The sequence below is a fragment of the Hypomesus nipponensis genome, chromosome 12 (genome assembly GCF_054491055.1).
Source record: "Hypomesus nipponensis isolate SF chromosome 12, ASM5449105v1, whole genome shotgun sequence".
NCBI classification, from domain to species: Eukaryota; Metazoa; Chordata; class Actinopteri; order Osmeriformes; family Osmeridae; genus Hypomesus; species Hypomesus nipponensis.
Window position 1 is genome coordinate 5,495,901 of NC_140372.1, and position 25,127 is coordinate 5,521,027.

The window sequence follows — 25,127 nt, forward strand, 5'->3', positions numbered from 1 at the left end:
TATAATGCCAACAATTGCCCATGCATCCCATACACATAGCTGTGTGCTCTGAAGTCATGTGCCCTCTGCTGGAGACACTGTATGTGTCTATAAGGAGCCTGTGTGCGTGTGTATCTGTGTGTGTGTGCATGTGTTTGTGTGTGTACTCCTTGCCTTAGGTATTTCCTCTGTGTTTTAAGCCCTCCTCCCTTTCACTTCCATCACGCCTTTGGTTAATTAGGATCTTACGCGTGTGATTATAGACTGGTCTCCATCTTGCTTGTTACATTGCTACCAGGGTATAAACAGATCCTCTGGTAATTAAACCAGATCATTAATTCAATGGACCCCATTATTTGTATTGACTTTGATTAAACACGTCAGTACATGTATTTACACAATTATTGTAGGTTTAGGTACCTAGTGCATGAATAACCATGTTAAGTATTTGACACAAATGTTTTCCATCCGATTAAAAAAAACTGTTAATCACAGTAGACCCAGTGCTTCTAAAAGACTTCTCACAGTTTGATATGGTGTCTATTCACCATTCCTTTTTTTTGTAACTCATTGAGCTGCGTTTGCTTGCAGGGTGCTAGGTGAAAAGTGTCACCTTGAACAGGAGTTAGATGCTGAACAAAAATGAGAAGAAGTCAGGCCCTGTCTTCCAAACACTCAAGTAGCCTGTGTGAACATGTTGCCAGGTAACTGCAGCCAAGAATCCTGTGCCTATCTCAAATGGAATTACCTAAAACAAGGTTTTACAGGCGCTGAGAAATGAGTGGTGCCTATCCTCTCATAGAGACTGCAGAGAGAAAGAGAGAGACAGAGAGAGAGAGAGAGAGAGAGAGAGAGAGAGAGAGAGAGAGAGAGAGAGAGAGAGAGAGAGAGAGAGACCAGGAACATATATCACCACACATTAATCCCTAATGCTTCTGATGTCAGCTCCTCTTCAGGGAGAAAAGCTCACCCTCAACCATCCTCACTCTCTAACCCAACCTGCTAATGGTGAACAAGAGTGGAATGGGAATGGCTCTTATCAAACCTCTGAGGGCTGCTTAATACATGTTACAGTTTAATCCTAGACAAGGATCGGATCAATGTAAAAGACCCAGGGCTTATATATATAACAGTAATCACTGTTTGGTATTGACTCTAGTTTGTACCAATGTGAATAGCAGGTGTATTGTAAAAACACTGATTTGATCCATCCAGCAACTGTTTTCACAATATGGTGCACTGCTAAACAGTAAGTCACAGTCAAATCTTACAAAACTTAGGCCTACCTCAGAATGCATCCATGTATAATATACAGTATGTCACATCTTCGATTGTGTCTCCACATTTCCTGCAAAAGACCTACATTTCGACAGGACAGTTTGTGACTCTGAGTGTCCTGTGCGTGTTTGGCGAGTTAAGACAATGATCCATTGATGACAGCAGTGAGGAGATATATTATTTGCAGTACTCTGTGAATGCTTAATAAGACGTGCACACAAAGCCTACACACAGTGTTCTTCCATAAAATATGTTACATTTCACTATATATTGTTACATTGAAAGGTTTGATGAATTGAAAAGACTCTATAGTCCTCTATACATTTGTCGTTTTAATAGCAGTCTTACCCCCTACTGTCTATAGTCCCTCTTATCTGACGTTAGTGAAAGTGATTTAGGATCCCAGTCACCAACGTAGGACAAGTTATTCTGGAACGAACAGTCTGGCTTGTCAGTAGGCTAGTCTGTGAATTCCACGTTCTATATTAACACCGGCGAAATCTTCTTAGATTCGGTCAATATGTAACACATTTCGGAGTGAATAATGTCAAGCTAAGTGCATAATAAGTTTATATGTAATCATAGAATGCAAATGATAATGGCGCCCCCTAGTGAGCAAATCAATCAATCAAAAATACCTCCCCACGGGTTGCTAAGGTCTGTCCAGCCTCATTAAACAACATGGGGTCTAGCCTACTGTTGCCCACTTTTATATCCATATCCCCCACTAATTAGCCTAGGCCCTAGGCCTCTACGCCTACACCAACCTGAGCTAAATTCTTTGTGTGTTTTAGAGGGCAGTTGTGGACAGTAAGTAACCGAGTGTTTATCGGGTAGTTCTCATAGTTCGGTTTCTGGTCTCCTATCCCCCAAGTCGCTGTCCGTCTGCAGGTGCCTGACGTCCAACAGCACTGAGCTTTTATTTTGAAAATCCGGTAGATCCGGAAGTGCTCCTTTTGATGTGGCTGAGAAGATACAGATGCCCCAGTCAGTGTTTACATCGTAACAAAACGTTGCTATTGAATAAGAAGCCTCTTGCCAAGAATAACATGTCTGATACGGTAACACACTTTTCGTTTGTATCAGCGTTGTGCTTTTCAGTGAATTGAAAGCGAACTAGACAGACAAAGTTTGTGTTACTATAGAATAGATAGCACTAGGTAATGCCATGCCGCTATCGCTAACTAGCTAGCTACTAACGTTAGCGGTTAGCCAGCTCCATATTGCGACGCTTCAATAACAACACTAAAAATCGTTTCAATTATAGTTGTAGCCTAGAGACGTCTGTAACATGGCTTTATCTAAAACTTCAACGCAAGCAACATATCTGCCAAAGAGTAACAGTTAACCAACTCGTGTACTACTAGTTACATGCAGTATGCGGGATTTTGTCAGTTTTGGGAGGTTTTCTTACAATCCTAGTTGCCTCACACAGTCAGCATGTTCCTAGTCTCTGATAACTAAACCTCTAGCACTAACTTACTAGCAGAGATGTTGTGACCCAGTGATCGGTTTTTGAGTCTCGCAACTTTGACGGATAAAAAGGATATTTGCTCAGATGAGACTAGGGTCTAGTCTAGGACTGTAGCTAGGCTAGCCAAATACTCCAGTAACGCTAATGTAATGTCAGCGTAGCGCTAATGTGCCAGCTAGCACTACAGAGAGGTAGCTTAGCTGATGGCCGAAACGGAGAACAACGTTTTTGTTCCGAAAATCATAGACTTTGTTGTTTGCTACCAACCAGTATCTTTGTTTGTTCTGAAGCGTTTTCTAACACGCACTGTGTGTATATTAAACAGCGCTGTAGTGATCAATTCTGTCCGTACCTAGTAATTGAGCAGTTATCTGATGTTATGTTTACTTCTGGCAACAACAACGGAAGATTGCTGTGCTACAAATAAGATAATGATTTGTTTCGTGTTTGCTTTTCAATTTGTTTAAATTTAGGAAACAAAGCCCTCAAGCCAAGATGGTGGGGAGAAGAAGGATGGAGAATATATTAAATTAAAAGTTATTGGCCAGGTAAGAATTGTAACAAGGCAAGGGATTTTCATCCACACCCACGAGGTCTGTATCACAATAGTGTGTAGACTGCCAGATGTAGCGTATTGCTGGATTAGGTCAGAATGAAGCCTCTTAGCACCTTAAAACTTAGGCACATGTTTAAATATATATATATATATATATGTATATGAACTAGGCTACCTCAAACTGTCAAGTAATTCCCCTCATGAAACATTTTGACATAGTCAGCAGTTCATGTTTCTCAGGATGCAAGACATGTCAGTTACCAGTGTTTTTTTTACCCTCAGGATAACAGTGAAATTCACTTCAAAGTGAAAATGACAACACATCTAAAGAAACTGAAGGAATCATACAGTCAAAGACAGGTTTGTTTATCTGATCTCATAATTTTGCATGAAAATTATGAGACGGCTCTTCAAATCACTAAACTTTGTGAAACTCTTTTAGGGTGTTCCTATGAATTCTCTTAGGTTTCTGTTTGAGGGACAGAGAATTGCAGACAACCAAACACCCAAAGAGGTATCCAGCCATATCTGTGCCATCAGTCTGTTTGATTATTAAACTCTAATAACCAACCATATTAATTATATTCTCTCTGTGTTTTTCTGCTGTTGTCATTGTGTGCAATTGACTTTCCCTTTTGACTTTCAGCTCGGAATGGAGGATGAAGATGTCATCGAGGTATACCAGGAACAGACTGGAGGGCTCTGGAATGATTAGACTCAGCTGCATTTTTTTTTCTTGTTTTGTATTTTGATTTTATATGTATTTAGATTTTTTCTTTTTTTATTTCAAACCATCTGGATCAAATCAACACTTTTAAGGTATCCATTTGCAGAGGCAGTGTCTCTGTTACCAGCTTATGCAGGTAGCAGAGACACATATTAGATGTACTTGCTGTAGCCTTTTTTACTTTTACGAGATCCCATATGGAGTGTGCAGTGAGAGCTGCATTCGACCTCGTTTGATATAGCGGACACGTTCAAGATCGAGCTCTAAATGCTACAGAGTGTGTGCTTTTTTCAATAGTAGCCTTTGTTCCCCTTTTGTCATGTTTACCCAAGTTAATGTTGCTTATTAGCTTACTGAGATACTGCTGTGGAGGTTTTTCCATGTACATCAATGACGATGCAGATATCTGCTATGCATTAGCAGATAAACAATATGGAGAATTCAGTAATAAGTAATAAGACTACACCATTCTGGTGTGTCCTTCGGAATTTGAAGAATGCCTCTGCTGTTTCTGTGTCAGTTCGATTCATTCACACTTCACAGAGCTTCCCATTGACACAAAACACATGTCTGAGAACATCTTGGAATTACCCATGTTACTGCCATTGATAGATGACATATTTAAGATTTTAAATGGTAAAGGAGATTGTGTTTAACTTGTATATTTTGTATTCAGTATTTGTGTGTAATCCATTATGTATACTTGGTGATTTCCTTTATTTATAGTGGTACTCTGTACCGTGCGTGTACAGTGTTCTACACTGCTCAGTCCATTTCAAGGGGTAAAGATGATCTGGGATGAACATCCTGTTTCATGTTATCCTGCATTTTTGAATCAGCTGTTTGATTGTAGTGTTCCTGAGCCAGAGTCATATTGCTTATATGATCTTGGTCTCTGCTCTCGCCAATCTCGTAATACTTAAACAAATGTAGCCCTACAATGATGTCACTGCAACAGATTCATTATCTTAGAAGAACGTTGATGCAGATGGTTTGAAATTATGGGATGATCACTTTTTTGTTTTGTTTTTTAAATAAAATGTGAAAAAAATCTAGTGTTTGAATTTTTGTGTTGATCTATTTGTCATTTGCAACGTTTTATTTCTCCAGCAGGTGGTGCTACACACCAGTGCCTACAGAACATTGCCATTAACCACATATACTATATATATTGATTCGTTTTCCACATGTACATTCCTTCTACAATCAGCATACTTTACAAATGTTATATTTTATAAGTGCTAAATGAGTATTCACCTTAAACTGTCAAAAAAAGTTTACATCTTAGCAATATGCAATATTGTTAATACACTTTGTGGTGTCCAATTGTTCACTGTTCTAAACATAGACTAAACAACACTAAACATTTATGTACATAAATAAAAAAAGTTTAATTCAAAATGATTGGAATGAAGTTCTGACACTCAAAGAACAGATTGGAAATACAACTTAATGCTCCACTTACTGGAAATAGACCCACTTTTCAATGGGAGTTTATAGGCTACATCTTTCTCCAAACTACTGAAAAAAAAAGAGTTCAGCACTGCAGGAAGAGGAGTTCTTTACTGCCCAGAGAGAATATTTATTTGGAGAGAGTCTGATTTCATGGAGGCCCTAGGAGGGGGGAGAAAGGGGTGGGGTGTGGAGGAGGCAGGGGGGGGGGCAGGGGACGATGTATTGACCAGAGGCAGAATGAAGCAAGCAAAGAGAGAGAGAGAGGTCAGGTCAGTGAACGCAGCCTCTGTCAGTCCCAGGGTCCTGGGCTTAGACTCAGCCTGAAGGGGATCGCATTTCCAAGCCTGGGACACCTCACAGTGGCAAAACACTACCAGATGTGGGCCAGCCAGGAGAGGGGGAAGGGTGTGTGTGTGAGAGAGAGAGAGTAGGAAGAGAGAGGGGGGAGGTAGGGTGATAGAATATCTGAATCAAACCATGGGAAATACCCGAATCTGTCTCAAACTCAAAAAGTCTCAAGGTTAAAATAATTCTTGGTTAGTGTATAAAATCTCCTCTTCTGAAATGATCTGTTATTAAGGACATACCAGCATACAGAAAAGTAGAGACATGTGTTCTCTATACAAAATAAAGACCAGTAGGGAGAAAGACTGTCATCCACAGTGATTCATCCATTGAGAAGAGCCTCTGTTCAGGGTGTAGGCACCTTATGCTTAACAGAACCTTCTATTGATGGATCAACTCTCCCGTCAAATTATAGCTCTTGAAGAAAGGCAAAAACATTCTGGCAACAATTTAATCGTCTAGGACAAAAGCAATAACCTTCAGTGGATTACTGGTTTAATCTCGGTTGCCTACTGAGACGAAAAATCCAGGTGTAATTGTACTGTTTTACAAATATTCAAAAATAAAAGATGTGACCCACAGCAAGGGGGTGTTTTCTCTACAGTGGAAGATGAGAAAAGGCTTATTAAAGTCTGTTTCTTCCCCCCGTTCAGAGCTAAGAAACAGAACAAAAGCAGGTGGTGAGTGAAAAAAAGAGCAGTGGGAGAAAAAATAAGGAGCAGGATCACATTTCTCCAGGTAAGAAAGACTTCAGTGGTCTGGTGGCTCAACCCCACTTCCTCCAGCTAATCCTGAGAGTCATATGTCATGCTTGTTTTCTGATCAACTAACAGATTGTAGGTATCTCACTAAGGTATTTGTCCAAGACCATAGTTGACCTATTGCAAGACAACAGAGCAGTGATATGACACCCACTGGGGCGAAACACGATCACACAGCTGAAAGGAAATGTATAGACCACGTAGGAAAGTACAGGAGATGACTGTCATCTGAGCAGATAGTTACAGGTTAGTTTAGGAACCTGAGAAGTGAAGTTGCAGATACCCCAAACTTCAGTTAACCTCCCAGTAATCATGCAATGGAGTAGGGGGACTCCTTTTGTGGTTCGCACAAAACCAGTCCTAAAATGTAACTAAAAGAATATCAAGTTCTGTGTCTGAATGCCTCATATGTAGAATTACCCAGTAAGACCCAGAGGACAGCACAGTTAAAAATTGTAGCTTTTTATTTTGTGAAACTGTACAGATACAAGCCGTATAGCATTGAAAATCAGTAAAAACAGCAAGATTATATTTCTTATAAATACATATGTTCCTTTGAAAGAGTGTATATTTACAAAATAAGTGACCTGTAAACGAGGGCATTTTCTTGATCCTTGAAATTTTCCACAAGCGTATTTCAACCCTATAGTCTTAGCTCATTTGGTCTACACCACATGGCTGTTTGGTGATGCTTAACACCAAACAGTAAGCTCATGTAAAATCAAATCAGCAGCACATATCAAAAATTGGTACATCAAATTGTTTGGGTGGGGCTTAAAATGGGGCAAAATGCATGTATTCACTTTAAAGCATGCTTTTCAAATAAAAAAAAAAAAAGATAACATACAAAGGCTTCCACAGCTTGTGGATTTTATGGGTCCTGTCTCTTTTCAAATAAGACCAATAAGAAGATTTAAAAAAAATCAAAACAAAATCAAGCATTTATGGAAAGACAAAGACAGAGGCTGCCGTTACTATGGTCCTGAAAGTTTCAGTCGTGAGTTCATTCAATGTCCCCAGGAGTCAGGTAACGACCGAGCCTTGTTTACATCCCCCGCCGGGACTGGAGAGCCTGGCTGGCTTGCTAGGCCTGAAGGGAAAACCTTGGGAGTTCCTAACAACATCACCGTGTCCAGAGATGGACAGAGATATGCTCAGTTTCCTTCCCTCCTCTCCAGTCCGGACCCTCCTCTCCAGTCCGGACCCTCCTCCCCCCTCCTTTTCGGGGCTTCACACCGTCGTCTCTCCTTGGTTGGTGTTGCTGAGCCGCTTGTAGAACCTGCGCCACGACTGCAAGGTCTTCCCCGACCAGATCCAGAACCCGGATGTGATCCCCACGATCATGGTCATCAGGTACTTGATCATGAAGACAGTGAAGTCCGGCGTCATGGGGGCAAAGTTGTGGGCGGGGCACGGCACGGCGAAGCGCTTGCAGGTCTGTGTGTGCCAAGTCTTCTCCCACTGCTCGCGGAACGCCTGCTCGTAGAAGTAGCACGCGATGACGATGGTGGCAGGCACGGTGTACAGCACGCTGAAGACGCCGATGCGCACCATCAACTTCTCCAGCTTCTCCGTCTTGGTGCCGTCATGCTTCATGATGGTGCGGATCCGGAACAGCGACACAAAACCGGCCAGCAGGAAGGACGTGCCGATGAAGAGGTAGACGAATAGGGGGGCCAGGACGAAGCCTCTCAGGGCGTCCACGTTGTAGATGCCCACGTAGCACACGCCGGTGAGCAGGTCTCCGTCCACCTGCCCCAACGCCAGGATGGTGATGGTCTTCACAGCAGGCACGGCCCAGGCCGCCAGGTGGAAGTACTGGGAGTTGGCCTCGATGGCCTCGTGACCCCACTTCATCCCGGCGGACAGGAACCAGGTGAGAGACAGGATGACCCACCAGATGGATGAGGCCATGCCGAAGAAGTAGAGGATCATGAAGAGGATGGTGCAGCCCTCCTTCTTGGTGCCCTGGGCCACCGTCTTGTAACCGTCGTCTTTGAACTTGTCTATGCACACGACCTTGTCCTCCAGGAGGAAGCCTGCCGTGTAGGCCACGGCCACCATGAAGTAGCAGCCGGACAAGAAGATGATTGGTCGCTCAGGGTAGCGGAATCTCCTCATGTCCACGAGGTAGGTGAGCACAGTGAACAGGGTGCTGACGCAACACAAAATCGACCAAATGCCCACCCACAGTTTACCGAACTTTAATTCCTCCTCACGGAAATACATCAGTCCGTTGGGCTTGGTAGCCTCGCATGGGGCTCCGCAGTCCTTTGCTCCCAAAAAATGGTAGTTGAGGTAGGAAGGGACCTGGAGTTGTAGAGGACAGGAGAAGGGCTGAGCTGATCGGGGAATGAATGGAGGTAAAGTCATTAGCTCGGGCAGGTTTGGAGTCGGGTCCGAGGTAGGTATGTCTGTGTCAGATGTGTTTTGGCCGACACAAATCTCCCCCGCGCCGTGCACAGGGAAGTTCTCGCAGCGAAGTCTCTCGGGCCACTGGAAACCGAATTTATTCATGAGTGCCTCGCAGCCCTGGCGTGCGCGTTCGCACAGAGAACGGCATGGCGGAATGGCTTGCTCCAGAACCGTGCAAACAGGTGCATACATTGAACACAGGAAAAACTTCAGATCCATAGAACACTGCACCTTCACGAGGGGGTAAAACTGATGGACTTCTAGCCCTGCGTCCTCCTGATTTGTGTGACCGAGGAGATTTGGCATGATGGTCTGATTGTATGCAATGTCCGTGCAGAGAGGGATTGATATGGGCTGACAAAACCCATGCTCCGGTATCGAAATGCCCTTCTCACCATGATATTGACTCACGCACGGTTGAACAAGGGAAACTGCCAGCGCGCAACCCGTTATCCAAATCCACTCCCAGGTTCTACTCACCGCCATTATAGCAGCCCAATGTTTGTTCTGTTAGGAAAAAAAAAAGTTTTCTACACCAAGATCCGCAGTTTGTTCTCACGGCAAAATCCAAAAAATGCAGTCCTTTATTTCGTTTTCTTTATGGTTTTGAGTTAGTCGGAAAACGTATTGGATAATATTTTACTTCTACCCTCGGTCACTTTCTTCTCACGCATTCCTTATTCCAAGACAGTTCCCAAAACTCTCGGAGAAAATGGAGGATTGCCGAATCCACTTATACTCCGCTTGAGACACTTCACAGGTAATTATTCCACAGCGTTACGTTTATTGTGCGTTACTCTAGACAGCAGCAGATCGATTTTCAGTTCACACAAAGATGTGGCCAAGAGTTATTTGAAATTCCTTCCGAGTCCTTGTCACATATTGCATCACTTACTTGGCTACTACACTGAAGTCTGTAAATCCTCATGACTTTTCATCGGGCTTCTTCAAAACTCAAATTAAACAATTATATAAACAGACAACGTTCTTTTGTCTTCTGTGATGTGTTGTAGTCTCGAGTGTATCTCCGTTAAGTTATTCTCTCTCCGTGAGGACCGGGGTTTGCGGAGCTGAGGATACCTATCAGATTGATTCCCCACACTCAACTGAGGTCTGTCGGTTTCAAGGTGCCCATTATTCAATACGTTGACTACTTCGCAAGGGCGCCTTAAAACTACAGTCCCTTTTCGTCCAATTGTGTGATTTGTTTTCTCTTATATCTAGTCACCCATTGGAGTTTAGGCAAAAAGGGTGGAGTTGAAAGCAAAGGCAGGCCAACTCGTTGGAGTTGGAGGTTATCGCTCGAAGAAAAACTTTTTTAACAATGAAATGTAGCGCAGACCTGAAAATGTATCTTCTTTGCGGTAGCTACCCTTTTAAAAATGTATCACACTCACAGATGAATAAATATACGGCACACACAGTCACGTTAATGTTTTCTGTTGACATTATGCCGCAGTTATTTTTCCAATAATGTTTATTGCTTTAATACGTTCGTGTAAATATTGTTCGAGGCACCGCGGGGGTGCATTGACGAACAGCGTTATGTTGAGAAATCTTTTTAGACTTAAACAGAAGGACCTGATTTATGATTCGCCTGTCCCTTGACTTCTGTTCGTAGGAATTCCACAGGGTTAAGGCCTTTAAGACAGGAGTTTAAAGGCAATTACGGTAGTATTTATGGTATTGATTTAATATCGAGTGTGCAGTCTGTCATCTGTAACTCATCTGTAAATGTGGGAGGACAGAGTTAAACTAAACGGTGATGTTAACTGGGATTCTGGCTGTTTAGACATTAACATAAGTTATGGATTTGTTCCTTTTCGGTTGTTTCTGTCCTCTCATGCTGTGGGGGGTGGCTGTAATGTGCAGGCAGTCCTGGTCTGCTTTTCTAAGATGGTGGTCCATGAGTGGAGGGAGCTTAGAGAAGAAGTGTCTTCGTCATCCCCCCCCCTCCTCTCCCCCTCTTCTCCCATCCTTCCCCTCCACCCTCTGCTCCTTCCCCTCTCCTCCACCCGCCTCTCCTCTCCCCATGTCCTCTACCCACCTCCCCTCCTACTCTCTTCCAACCCCCACCCCCCCAAATGGATATGTTACTCAGAAGGGACTCTTTCTTCTCCATTTCTATTTTTCCGTCGGTGCTCCCCGAGAAAGATGTAAACCCCCCCTCCTCCTGTTACCCCCGGAGACCAACAGAACACAAGCCCCGAGGTCCGCAAATACAGCTATGTATTTATAACATCCCTCTGAATCCAGCAAGCCATATGGGAATGTTTTTGACTGGGGGCTCAAAGCAAGCTGAGTTTAAATGAGGAGTTCTCTGTGTGTGTGTGCGTGCGTGCGTGTGTGCATGAAATAAAACTGCTGTTTCTCAATGGCCCATTGCACCACTGCATCATTCTCCTGCACCGTGGTTCCCAGTGTATGTACATGCGACTCCTGCTGTGACCCAGAGAGAGGCTTCATGTTAGGACAGACTCAAACAATTCGGAACCCCAGACTCCTCACAAGACCTCATGCTCATCAATTCTGCAGACCAAACCTGATTTGTTTTTACCTACGAGAGAAAGAGAGAGGGAGAGAGAGAGAGAGAGAGAGAGAGAGAGAGAGAGAGAGGGAGAGAGAGAGGGAGAGAGAGAGAGAGAGAGAGAGAGAGAGGGAGAGAGAGAGGGAGAGAGAGAGAGAGAGAGAGAGAGAGAGGGAGAGAGAGAGGGAGAGGGAGAGAGAGAGGGAGAGAGAGAGAGAGAGAGAGAGAGCAAGAAAGAAAAAGAGTGTGAGAGAGATGTTCATCCAACTGCTGCTGTCCAGCTTCCCACAATCTTTCTCAGAATGTTTTTGCTGTTCTCTGTCTCCTTATGGCATCAGTGTGCTATACTTCACACTACACTGTGGATCCCACAGGACCCGGGGCCTCCTGCTGTGTCCTGCATGTCTGTCGAGCGTCATGAAAGAGGTAGAATCAAGCTTTACTGTGAGAGGATTTAGAAAGATAAGAGTTGTTGGTTTGAGGTCTTATCTGGTTGGCTTATGATGTTTTTTGAGAGAAAAAGGAGAGGGGGGGATGAAGATAGAATGGCCTTAATCATCTCAGATTTAACTGACAGGCCTTGGTCGAAAAAATTTGATTGACTCGATCAATAAATCAAGCCAGTCTTGGTGACTACAGTTCAGCTATTGATTCATTTACAGAATGCTCATGAATAAAAATGAAAACTCCCCTCTCCCTGATCCACCATGGATGTGTGCTTCAACAATACATAGGAGCCCAGAGAGGGCTATCCCTGACATCGTCCATATGAGATCATATTTAGGGACCGAACAAGGACAAGATGAAACCCCAAAAAGTTCTCACCCTTGCCATTTTGTCTCAACACCAACATGGCAGTGGAAACAAACAAACACAAAGTATTGGGACTTAGAAATGAACTAATACACTTAGACCTCTTCCTGACCTACTGTATGACAGTGTAGAGCGTCTGTCCATGGTCCCAGAGTTACTGGAGCATGTGTGAGAGAGTCATGTGCTTCGGGAAGGGGTCAGGTAGGGGTCAGGACCAGGGCCAGGGCCTGGCTATGCAGTTCAGCTTCGGGCTGGTTTCAGAGGTTAACTCTAAATACCCCTTACACACATTTACATCTATGTGTAGAATATAGACCGTTCCTCTGCACTAACCACTGAAATCCTATTGGAACTGGGCACTTCTGGTCCTAGATTTGTAGCTGCTGTGCAAACTATATGCACTGTAATAATATAATAAATAAGGCATGGTTACATAAGGCATGATTTTAATAACAGTCCCCCCACCACCACCACCTGTTTCATACTAAACCCCATCTAGGCTTGGGGCAAAGCACCAGCCTGATCACTCCTTCCTTCATTTGAATGATCCCCCACAGCAAATAGTGCGGGGGTCTCCAGCGAGGATGCTGATTGTGCCGGAGTGTCTTTGCTCACACAAGATATGGGAAAGAGAACGCTCTGGTTCTAATTAGGGAAGTGCAACACTACATATTTTTCTAACCTATATTCCTCCTCCCCTCCCTCATCCTTCCCTCTCTACAGCTTGGAGCCTCTCCCACACAATCTGAACCTGCTGGGGGGATGCAGGGGTCAGCGAGGGGTCACAGGGTCACTCCACATATCCTGTAGATAACCGGCAGGATCGGAATGTTCTTCTGTCTCAACAGAATGTCTCAACGCAAGCCAGCATGTTTATCCTGTGGCTATATTATCCATCTGAACGGTTACATGTGCATGGGTCATGTAGTGGATTCCGCATGCAGGCTGCTGTAAGGAAGGTTTATCTCGCTAAGTAGTTGTCTCTACTTCTTCCTCTTTCTCTCTCCCTCTGGCTTGTTCTCCCTTTTTCTTTTGTCAATTCTCTCTCTCCCTCTTGATCCCTGCAGCAGTTAGCCAGTGGAGCATCCAGCTGTCAGCAGACATGTCTGACCAGGATACCTCCCAGCCCTGCCGCTCGCTCCCCGTCTGCAGGAGATGTGTGAGTGTAAACACACCATCCAGCTAACCCAAACAGACCCCGCTGCACAGCACCATGTTAGGCAAAACATGGCAGACCTCTGCAACATCAATCGTCAAGCTGGTATGGATCTGTCAAACCCCCCCCCCCCTCTCTCTCTCTCTCTCTCTCTCTCTCTCTCTCTTGGTGGCTACTTCTCTCGCTCTCTCTCCCTTGTTCTCTGTCTAACTCGCTTTCGCTTTCTCCCTCTTCCTCAATCTCTTCCTTCCTCTTCTCTCCATCTTCCCTCTCTCCCTCCCTCTCTCTCTCTCTCTCTCTCTCTCTCTATCTATCTCTCTCTCTTTCTTTCTCTGTCTCTCTCTCCCTCATCCCTGTTTTTGTCTTTCACACACTGTACAATTGTGTGTGAAACTATAGAGAGCATGCATGGCCTGATCAGAGGTGAGTGATGTGGCCATACGCAGAGTCCAGACTGTGGTACTGGTGGATCACTGGAGCCAGCTGCTTCTCGTCCCTCCACAGTTTACAAAGCTCCACAGCCTACACCTCCAGGGCCACACCTCCTCCACAAAACAGGAACTGAACCGGGGGGTTTTCTGGCGGAAAGGGTTGAGGAATGAATGGTTTATTGTTCACAAATACAACGCAGGGCTGACCCACGTATGAAACAGTATGATAGAAAGCCATGATGTTGCCTCTGGGAAATGAGACTAACGTGTCAGGTGAAGGAGGAGGTAGAGAGGGGAGTGGATGTCCTACAAAACTTGTGTAAACAAAGCGGTACGAGGGCAGCCATCTTGGATCCATCACAGTGAAGCAACCACCAATGGCAGATGGCCTCTCTCCAAACCAGGCCTGCGAATGGAGGATTTTATAAACATGGAGCATGATGTGTGTGTGTGTGTGTATCTGTGTGCGTTCTTTTGTGTACGTGTGTGTGTCCATGCCTGTGTGTGCATGCAGGGGTCTCGACACACCAAGTGTGATGAAGGGAATACGTGTGCAGATTCACTGGGAACACAGATGCATGACATTTGATGTGCAGCATTAGAAAGGGGACAGGATGAAGTACAGACAGCAGGGGCCAGAGCTGGTCACTAAGGGGGTGGGGGGGGCAGTATTGCTTTTACTCATAATCAGCTCACTAGCTACATCGTTGGAAAGATGAAAGCAAGTGGAACGACATTTATATTCCAAGACAGCGCACACGCTCTCCCCTGTCTCATTTTTAATGTATTCCAGTTATTCCCTCGCGGACACAGATACACGCACGCACACACACGCGCGTGTTGTCCAATAGTAGCGATTGGTTTTGACTCGCTGACACACGTGCCAAAGTGCATGCACATTCACATTCGACACACGTCACGTTTCGAGCGCCCAAAAAAGAAGAAAAAAAGAGTTGATTGGCCGCGTAGGTCGTTCTGATGTTCCAACCCTCCGGTTCCTCTGATCCCCCCTCTAACCTGGCTCGCTAACCAGCGTTTCTCTCACTGTCTCTCTTCACCCTCCATCTTCGTCACGCTCTCCATATCTCCATCCCATCTCTTCATCTCCAGCACTCAATTATGTTGTCGTCCTTCAAATTCCAGAGAAAGTGCTGTTGAAGAAAGCCAGGCCTCACCAGCTATGTGCTTCACAGGGGTGTGCCTTCATGCCTGTGCGTAACCCTCCCCCTTTCCAATCGGCACAGGCGCACAGGGGGAGTGGAGGGGTGGGGGGAAGGGGGAGATTATTAGTCTTGCATGACTCGATTCATAAATATTACCCTCTCACAGATTACACTGGATCTGTAGTTTTGTTGTGTTAGTACTTTGATGGGAGTGGAGTCTGAGAGGGATGTGTGCCAGTCTTTGTCTTTCTGCTCGACTCCCCAGATGGAGCTGGGGCCCCCAGAGCCTCGAAGCTCTTTCATGGCTAATATTTCCATAATACCAGCATGAGATGAGCCAAAATACAGAGTGCAGAACAAAATTATAGCTTTCAGCACCTGCCGAATATATTAAAAACTACGCCCACGATTGAGTGAATCTGTTCTGGAGGTAGACATTTATGGATGTGTTCTAGAACCATCTTTGGTGGTTTGGTTGGACAGCGGTGACCCCCTGGTCTGTAACGAGCAGCGTGGGGATGTGGAGCTTCTTGCGTGGCCCTCTCCAATGAGGTATCACTCCTCCTCAATGAGTTGTTCTCCCTCCAGCCCCAGTTAGAACTGGTGTGGATCCAGTTAGAACTGGTGTGGATCCAGTTAGAACTGGTGTGGATCCAGTTAGAACTGGAGTCCAGTTAGAACTGGGGCTGGAGGGAGGACACCTCATTGAGGAGGAGTGATACCTCATTGGGAAGGGCCACGCAAGAAGCTCCACATCCCCACGGCTAGCAGGAGCCTACAAAACAATAGTACCATACCTTGTTTTGATATATTATTGCGATATTTTTACTTACTAAAAAGGTTACTATTTCCGCACACTCTATACCAGCCGGGTGCAAATTGAGGGTTAGTTTGCTTCACGGCTGTAATGTTTTAAAACCCCAATAAAAATGTGGATCCAGACCTGCAACACAAGGCTGAACGCCACACAAGGGGTGAAGAAAGGTTCTGAGTAATTCTCAACGGCTGGTTCTAAGTATCAGAAGTGTGGGGGGGGGGGTTTACAGGCAGAAGTCAATTCTGTCCTTCCTGGTAACCAGAGTGACGTGGACACCTCAGTGTGCCAGTGTCGGCCATGTACAGTACTGTACAGTCCTCACAGCCCTCTGGCAGGCTGATGTAACTGGCTGCAAGCAGCACACTGATTTGAAAGTTCAAGATACATCACACACCAGCACGGAGGGTTTAATTACCCCAGAGAGACCCTGGTGTACCATCTCAGATCAGACCCTGTGACTCACAGAGGCAGGAGCCCTCTCCCCACATCAGATAGCCCTCTCTCTCTCTCTCTTTCTCTCTCTCTCTCTTTCCCTCTCTCTCCCCCCCTCTCTCTCCATCTCTCTCCCCAGAGCTCTCCCCTCTCTCTATCCCTTTCTCTATGTTTCTCTCTCAAACAGAACAGTTTTGCTGCTGTGTCTGAACCCTCAACAACACTTCCCAAAACAACGGAATCAAACACACACCCTTGAGTTGTGTTTGAGCTAACTAGAATGGAATCACCTCCCCCCCCCCCTCCCCCAGCTAGCTACAAACACTCACTTCAAATGTCCTCTCCTTTTGTCTATGATCCGGCCTGGGTTACTCCTTCTCGTTGTTGGCTTGGAAATAAAAGGGAAAGTTGTGTCAGGGCAGAGGGGCGATGGGGACTTCTCTGCTGGTGATGGTATGTTAAAGAGCACACGATATTAACATGCCATTACCTTCCCATTCACACACATTAACATGACAAGCTGCCTGAAGGGGGCCCCATTGCATTCTGGGATAGAGTGAACAATACAGCTCTGCCGGTCAGTCACAGGAAGAGAAAGAAGTGAGGAGAAGATAAAAAAGGAGAGAGAGGGAGAGCGGGTGCGAGGGGAAAAGGGACAGAGCAGGACAAAGAGAAATTGTAGAATAGAGTCTTTTTTAAGAGGAGTTTGAGGGGGCGGACTTTGGGTAGAAACTTTAATTGAAAATGGAGCTTTAGGAGAAACATAGGAGATCGGTTTGTGCTAAAGAGACTCTCTTTGTAAAGAAACGTCCCAAAAGGAGAATATTCTAACTGCCCTGCAAAACACTGTCTTTTTCCATAACTAAATGCTGGACATGTGAATTTCCCTGTATGTGAAAGCATGAGATTGTGTTGACTGTGACTATACATTGATACTGAATTTCCCTTTTTTTTTTCTTTTCAAGCACTCCTAGTTTTCAGCCTTCCATTTACCACACCGTCTAATCTCACCTCAGAAAGTCTCACACAGAACCTCAAGTGTTCACAAACGCATAAATATTTATCAGTCAACACCCGGTCCTCTTGAAGTTTCATCTGCTGCCACTAAACCCCCATTCCTCCACTCTGTCCAGATACGATTTTGTTCTTTTTCTTCTTTTTATTTTTCTTTCTTTCTTTCCTCTTTTTTTCTGAGATTTGATGATTTGATGACCCCAAAGCCTCATGAACAAAGTATCCAGCCAACACACAGTCCCAGACCCTGAGTCATACTCTGACCCCCTGAGGGCGGAGGGGTCAAAGGTCACAAGGGGAGTCTTTGACTGAATTGTACCACGGCCATTGGAGAAGAAAAGTGGAGTGTGGAGTGGGAGATCTGGCTGGGATTGATCCCTTGTCAAGCCAGAGTTGTTCTCACAGGGATTCCAACACTCTTGCTGCACAACAAAGATGCAAACTATTCATTATCATCATTATAATTAGACCTTGTCCTCCTCGTCTGTGCCGTATGTGTGTTGTGTGTGTTTGCATGCGTACATGTGAGCATGTGTGAGTGTGTGTGTGTGTGTCTGGTAAAACCCCCTGCACGTGAGGGATCCCTGGTTGGAGAGGGAGAGAAGAGAGAACTTGACAGACTCACCCGTATGCCTGATCACTCACAGCATGAGTCCAATCGACGCACTGAGACACCCCTGTGGGAGCCAGGCAGCAGGTCGGGAGAGCAAAGAGGGAGAGGGAATGAAAGAGAGAGGAGAAGGAAAGAGAGGGAGAGGAAGAGACAGAAGAGGGAGAGAGAGGGATAGAAAGAGAGAGGAGAGGGAGAGAGAGGGAGAGGAAGAGACAGAAGAGGGAGAGAGAGGGAATGAAAGAGAGAGGAGAAGGAGAGAGAGGGAGAGGACAAGACAGAAGAGGGAGAGAGAGGGATAGAAAGAGAGAGGAGAGGGAGAGAGAGGGAATGAAAGAGAGAGGAGAAGGAGAGAGAGGGAGAGGAAGAGACAGGGGAGGGAGAGAGAGGGGAGGGAGAGAGAGGGGAGGGAGAGAGAGGGAGAGGACAAGACAGAAGGGAGAAAGAGGGATGGAAAGAGAGAGGAGAAGAGAGAGGGATAAAAGAGAGAGGAGAGGGAGAGAGAGGTTTGAAAGAGAGAGGAGAAGGAGAGAGAGGTATAGAAAGAGAGAGGAGAAGGAGAAAGAGGGATCGAAAGAGAGAGGAGAGCCTTGGGAGAAGAGGGGGGCACAGAACGAAAGGGAGAAGAAGCAAGGAGAGCAGAGAATCAAATAAGATGGAAAAATACTAATTTATCGAAGCAGAGAGAGGAAATTAGGACGTGACAGCTTTAGTTTCAGGGTCCATACATAGACTCCCCCCCTCCCAGACTGGCCCCCAGCTTCTCCTCCACGAGCCACCACACACTCTGAACACAGCACACCCTCATAGGGAGAATCCCCCAGGCCTGCAGGAGATGGGGCACAGCACTGCTTTAAAGGCCAGGACGAGACCGCCACACCACCCCAAAATAGGCCGGGACACATTCCTGGCCCCCTTCACCTCTCCCTGACCCCCACCCCACCACACCCGCTCCCCCAGGCACTAATGGGCAGACATAGTGCAGGGGGTGGGGGGCTGGTGGGGGGCTGGGGCAGCCTAAACAAAGCCATAAATAACACTTTGAATGCGGGTTGGCGTGATGTGGAACCAAAATAGACTGGGATGGAGGAAGCTGGAGTGGAGGGTTGTTATCCTGGTGTGTGGACCTCTGACTCCACATCAAGAGGTTGCCGGTTCGAAAACCCCCTCTGTACATCGTTTTGGATCAAAAACGTCAGCGGAAGAAACACCTTGTTCTTGTTATTGTGTTCCTTTATGCTGACCTGTTGTTTTGTAGCGTGACCTGGTAGCTCATTTTTCAGTGGCGCGGAGGATGTGGGGGTCGGAGGGAAGGTGGCGTACTAACTCAGAGGTCAGAGGTCAGAAACAGGAACTCTGTTGGTCAGCCTACAGTGTCCACCCATCCACACAAGTCTCTTCTGAGTGAATAATACTCTGAAATAGGATGTTATGAATGATGAAGGTACGTGCATGCCCTGTGCCCATTCACACGCATGCATATCCCATAGCGGTCTGAACATACAGACACAACAATCACTCAACGTGAGACACTGTAGAGAAGCATGTGCGCGTACACACAAACGTTGGTTTCCTGCTAAAGTCCCACAAAGCGACCCACAGTCAATCTCTTGAAGAGATTAGCAGCTCCTTACACCTCTAATGGGATTATGGTTGAGATGGCTACCATCCTGGGGTTGGCGGGGAGAGACGGCTGCAGTCTTTGTGTCTCTCCCAGGGGCTGAGAGAGAGCTCTGCGTTGGACCTGGGCTCCAAGCCGCTAGATCTGGGATCACCCAGCAAGGAACAGGATCAACACAGAACGGATTAGAGCACACACACTCTCCCATGAAAACACACACACGCCATACACTCCAAGCTCGCACACATACACACACACCCGCTCATACACACCAAGCACACCACACATACGCGTGCACGTGTATATACACAATCGGAGCACACACATACACACAGTATCACACGCGTCAATGAAGAAGTAATCGAGTTATGGTAGCTCATGAGCGTCCCTTACATTCTTGTCCTTCATTTCTCTATCTCTCCTGCCTGGCCAGCAGGCTCAGGTCTTCTTGATCCCAGCAGATAGTCATGTTCTTAAAGCCTACTAGAGTGCACACACTCACTCACATGGACAGATAGACACACGCTGGAATGGAGTTATCCTCCAGCCCATCATTACCCCCGCACACACACACACGCACACATACAGTAGGCATGTACACACAGACACACACACACACAACCCCGCAGCCTCCGCCAGCCCATGTGTTTAGTCAGCTTGAGGAGAGCCCAGGAGCAGCTAGCTCCTGTGTTGTGGCAACACACGCGGGGACGAGGCGAGAGGGTCGTTGCTGGGTCACTGGAGCAGCCAGCCTGCCTGACAGGAGAAGCGCCGGGCTTTTTGTTTATGGAGGGGAGGGGGACTGGTGTCCTGCCCAGGTCAGTAGCTGTCTACCAGCGCCCCCCTCCCCCCCCGTCCCCATCCTACACCCCTCCACTCCCCCACCTCCTCACCAGGCCCTCTCCATCCTGGGGGCTTGTTGTTGATCCCTATGGTCACTGAGAGCTTCCAGTGTCCCTAAAAAAGAAGGGGAATGGAGGGAGGGGGAGGGGAGGAAGTGAGGGAGATAAAGACAAAGAGAGAGAAGAAGAGAGAGAGAGAGAGAGAGAGAGAGAGAGAGAGAGAGAGACAAAGAGAGAGAGGAAGAGAGAGAGAGAGAGAGAGAGAGAGAGAGAGAGAAAGAGAGAGAGGAAGAGAGAGAGAGAGACAGGGGGGAGAGAGAGAGAGAGAGAGAGAGAGAGAGAGAGAGAGAGAGAGAGAGAGAGAGAGAGAGAGAGACAGGGGGGAGAAGGGATCTACAGGAACATGGGGGATGGGTTTATGGTCCTGAAGTCAGACATTCCTCTCCTGTTTCAGCCTGAGTGTTCATAGGAAGGGGATGTCCTGAAGACACACACACACACTTACTCATACACAAACACACGTACACAAACCAACCAGGCACTCCCACACACTCACATCCACACACAAACACACCTAACACACATGTTCTTATCTGTCAGATTATCATCTGTGTCAGAATGAAATAGTGAGAGGAACAAACACAAGGAGTGTCCTCTCTACTGGACCACACACCTGTGCAGGTAGAATGCCTCATAGACAGATCCACCAGGTCAGGTTGTTGAAGATCCATTCTGTAGACCTGACTGTTTACACACACACCCACAAACACAAAGAAAACCAGACAGAAACACCAACCAGGAAGCTGGTCAGAAACACCATCCAGGAAGCTGGTCAGAAACACCATCCAGGAAGCTGGTCAGAAACACCATCCAGGAAGCTGGTCATGACAGCCAGGAAGGTGTGTGTGTTGTGTGCTGCATAGACATCTGTTTGAATGTGTAAGAGAGATGGTTTTGTGGACTGTAACTTCCTGTTGTCGTGTGTAGAAGTCACCTCTCCCTGGCGTCTCCACTGTCCTGTGGATCTTCCTGTGTGTACCTGTCGTCTCCCAGTCACATGCTGGGGGACATCTGTCGCTGCCAGGCCCCTCTGTGGAGGAGGGGGAGGCCCAGCCTTCAGAGCCCCAGGCGAGAGGTTCATTCTCCTCTGGGGGTTATGTTAATGTTTGTGGGGGTGAGGGAGGGGGAGGCTGGGGGGAAGGGCGTGGTGGTGGAGGTGGAGGTAGTCTCCGGTGGGAGAGATTCCTCGAGCACTCCCCTACTGCTCCTCCCCCCATCTGTTGTGAAGTGGTGGTGGAGCGAGAAGGACAAACAAAACAGCCAAACCTCTCAGCCATCTGCGCCTTCTTAATACTCTCTCTCTCTTTCTCTCTCTTTTTCTCTTTTTCTCTTTCTCTCTCTTTTTCTCTTTCTCTTTCTCTCTCTCTCTCTCTCTCTTTCCACTCATTATAAATTCAATAAACTATCAAGATAGATCACCTCTGGAAGACCAGGTACCCCCCCCCCTGTGTTGACCCCCCCCTCCCCTCTTCTCCCCCACCCCTGTGGAGCTTGTAGGCTGGTTCTTTCTCTGCCAATTAAATTAAGCCCATATCAGCCGTGGGATCTCCATGCTAAAGAGTTTTGTTTAGATGCTAATGGAAACCCGAGTCATTGCAGGTGTGCATCACAAAACAAGCCAGCTTTGAGCCGTTTCCTCCCAGATCATTTTGATAATGGGACTAAGATGGAAGTGGCCGTTTAACTCTCAATGGGTCATTTGCACCTCCTGTTCTCCCATCCCTCAGGACTGACGTGTGAGGAAACTCTGGTTCCGGCTGTTGGCTGCATGTGACCCACGTAGCTGCATTACTGACAGGAGGAAAGGTCTCCTCGCGTTGATCCTGTGGGGGTGAAAAAAAGGTTCAGTCATGGCTCTCCTGCAGCCTGCTAGTTAGAGTCTCACCATGTCACATCTGTAGTCTTCCTCTGTCCTCTGTCCCACCAATCTCATCTGTCCATCCTCTGCTCTCTCTCCCCCCTCTCCTCTCTGCCCCCTTTCCCCTCCCCTCCCTTCTCCTCCATCCTGCTCTGCTGATCAGCTTAGAATTTTATGTCTCTCAGAATTCCAGAAAGGGCTTCCGGAGCTTCCCCCCCCCTACCCCCCCTCTCTACCCAACCTCCCCCGCTCACCCCATCACCACCTCCTTCATCCCTCGTTTTCATCCTCTTGTGTAACTCCTTGAGGCGTGTATCTGGCTCTGATGAGGGAGGGAGGGAGGGAGGGAGGGAGGGAGGGAGGGAGGGAGGGAGGGAGGGAGGGAGGGAGGGAGGGAGGGAGGGAGGGAGGGAGGGAGGGAGGGAGGGAGGGAGGGAGGGAGGGAGGGAGCCGTCCAGCTCTTCCTTTCTGTCTCTATCCTTTTATTTTCACCCTCTATCTTTCTCTTCTGTTTCTCTTCCTTTCTCTCCCCTCCTCCCTCTCTCTCTCTCTCTTTCTCTCTAACTGAATGGCTTCTGCCTGGCATGGCTAAACTGGAATGTTTAATGAACGTAAACAATGTGTGTGTTAACCCCACCTCATCAAGCGGGTGAGAGACACCCAGCAAAAGGTGTCCTAGGAGAGTGAGGTGGGGAAGGGCACACCTGGACAGGCGTGTTGGGGTGTGAGGCTTGAGGAGAAAGAGGAGGAGGGGGAGGAAATAGGGGTGATGAGGAGGAGGGGGAGGAGTAAGCGCAGGAGGGGGAGAAAGAGGAGAAGGTGGAGAAAGAGGGGGAGGAGGGTGACAGAGGAGACCCCTGTGGGTTCTGAGGTCTGGTCAGTCCCACCAGTCCTGGATCTCCTGCGGTCCTCAGGGCCAGCGGAGGTGAGATCTGAGGGACGTCGGCAGAGGAAGCAGCTGACCATCGAGACGCGTCGCTCTGCCGTGTTACACATGCTGTAAACCCAGCCTGCTTTGAAGTACTCATAACACATTTTCACCTTTTAATGGGTTTGGTGAATGGCAAGCCATTTACCAAACGCCACAAGACCCTCCCAGTGAAAAATAGTTTTACAGCAGTTTGCGTTAAATATGATTATTTTTATTGTGTGAAGGTATAAAGGAAGAGCAGATGAAGATTAGAGGCCCCACGGTGTGAACTGTAGTTTGCCTTACCAGGTTGCCATGCGTACAGGTGGTGGGGGGAGAGAGAGAGAGAGAGAGAGAGAGAGAGAGAGAGAGAGAGAGAGGGCAGGGTCGACACCTAAAGGGGAACTGGCAAAGTGACACCTCCATTTGGATGTTTTTCTGGTCAGATAAACATCATCATTGACACTTCATTTCACAGTGTAAGCAGCTGTGTAGGTGTGTGTGTGTCTGTGTACTGTGGTTGTGTGTGTTTGCTGTGTGTGTGTGAGTGTGTGTGCGTGTGAGGTTGTCCACCGTGTGTGGGTGCGAACCGAGCTCTAAAACTGTCAGGACAGTAACCGCTGGTGTGAGAGCCTGAACAGCTTACAGCGCCTCCTGGTGGTGAAGGAAATGTCTCTTCCTCAGGAAAAACAAGTCCAGGCCTGTGCGAGCCGTCTCCTCACACGTGTAGTGAAGCCAGACGCCTGTGAGGGAAACAAACCCTGCTTGATTTGTGAGTGGGAGTCGTCCCAAATCCATCTCCCTCGTCTTCCATCCTCTGGCTGTATTCCCCCTCCCCCCCACACACACACACTACTCTCTCCCTACCCTCCTGAAGAGTTAATCACCTCCCTGGTTAGCATGAAAGCCAATACGGGCAGGCACCTCGTGGGAAAGGTCTTGCGTAATCTGAAGAACGCCGGAGATCTAGCAGGTCAGAGATGTTCAGCACCTGGATGGGATCCTTTACACAGCCTTCTAGAGGATTCTGTAACTCAGCCCCCGCCACCTCTAAGGTTTTCGATGGCACAGAGTCACACTTGGTGGCATCCACGCAATGACCCTGACCCATATGAAGACGAGAAATCATACACGATCCAACTGTTACGGCAACATTGATTTATTCGTACTCACACACACACACACATCTAAAACACATGGGGACAGAGAGAACCGAGGGGCAAACTGTACACACATCTGACTGGTGCACGACAACAGAAGAAGGTGAATGTTTCCTCACAGTGAACACCAGGAAGGCTCGGACCTGACAACCTGACAACTTCCTGCAGTGTGTCCCACCTAACATGCTCCCCCTTCCAAGATGTGCTTCCACAACGGTTCCACCTCCTTCCAAACACTTCCTTGTTCGAGACGCTTTTCTTTCTTCTCCCAGTGGTGCAAGCTTAAGTCTGGGCATCGCTCATGAAACACCAAGAGTTTGTTGTTCTTAGGGAGTTACTGAGAAAGCCTCCTGGGGGAAAACAAGCTGTCTCAGAGAAAAAAGAGACCCCAGTGTTCACACAACAGTTACCGAGGCAGAGGAAGACCTACACACTGTGCAAAACAATAATCCTACAATCCTGATTCAGACCACATTCACTTATATGGTGAGCTTACTGTACTGTACATGTATGTTGAAATCAAATCTTTAACAGACATGAATTTATATTACAGGGGAAGGCCACAGAGCAGGAGGGAATGGAAAGAGAGAGGAGGAGGAAGAAGAGGAGGAGGAAGAAGAGATGGGTGAGTAAGCGTACCTGACTGAGACTAGTGAGTGTAAAGAGGGAGGGAGGGAGGGAGGGGGGAGGGGGGAGGGGGGGAGGGGGGAGGGGGGAGGGAGT

General features: G+C 47.0%; 2 protein-coding genes across 2 annotated transcripts; one reads left to right on the forward strand and one right to left on the reverse strand.

Moving 5' to 3' along the window:
* The first annotated feature begins 2,164 nt into the window (after positions 1-2,164).
* On the forward strand, positions 2,165-5,078 carry sumo1 (small ubiquitin like modifier 1). The gene is made up of 5 exons (XM_084667911.1): positions 2,165-2,318; positions 3,205-3,279; positions 3,570-3,647; positions 3,730-3,801; positions 3,934-5,078. The coding sequence occupies exons 1-5, from the start codon at positions 2,217-2,219 to the stop codon at positions 4,000-4,002; spliced, it is 396 nt and encodes a 131-aa protein (XP_084524037.1). The 5' UTR covers positions 2,165-2,216; the 3' UTR covers positions 4,003-5,078.
* Positions 5,079-7,021: 1,943 nt separating this feature from the next.
* Positions 7,022-10,096, reverse strand: LOC146260763 (frizzled-7-A-like). The gene has a single exon (XM_084668138.1). The coding sequence runs from the start codon at positions 9,474-9,476 to the stop codon at positions 7,806-7,808; it is 1,671 nt and encodes a 556-aa protein (XP_084524264.1). The 5' UTR covers positions 9,477-10,096; the 3' UTR covers positions 7,022-7,805.
* Positions 10,097-25,127: the final 15,031 nt, after the last annotated feature.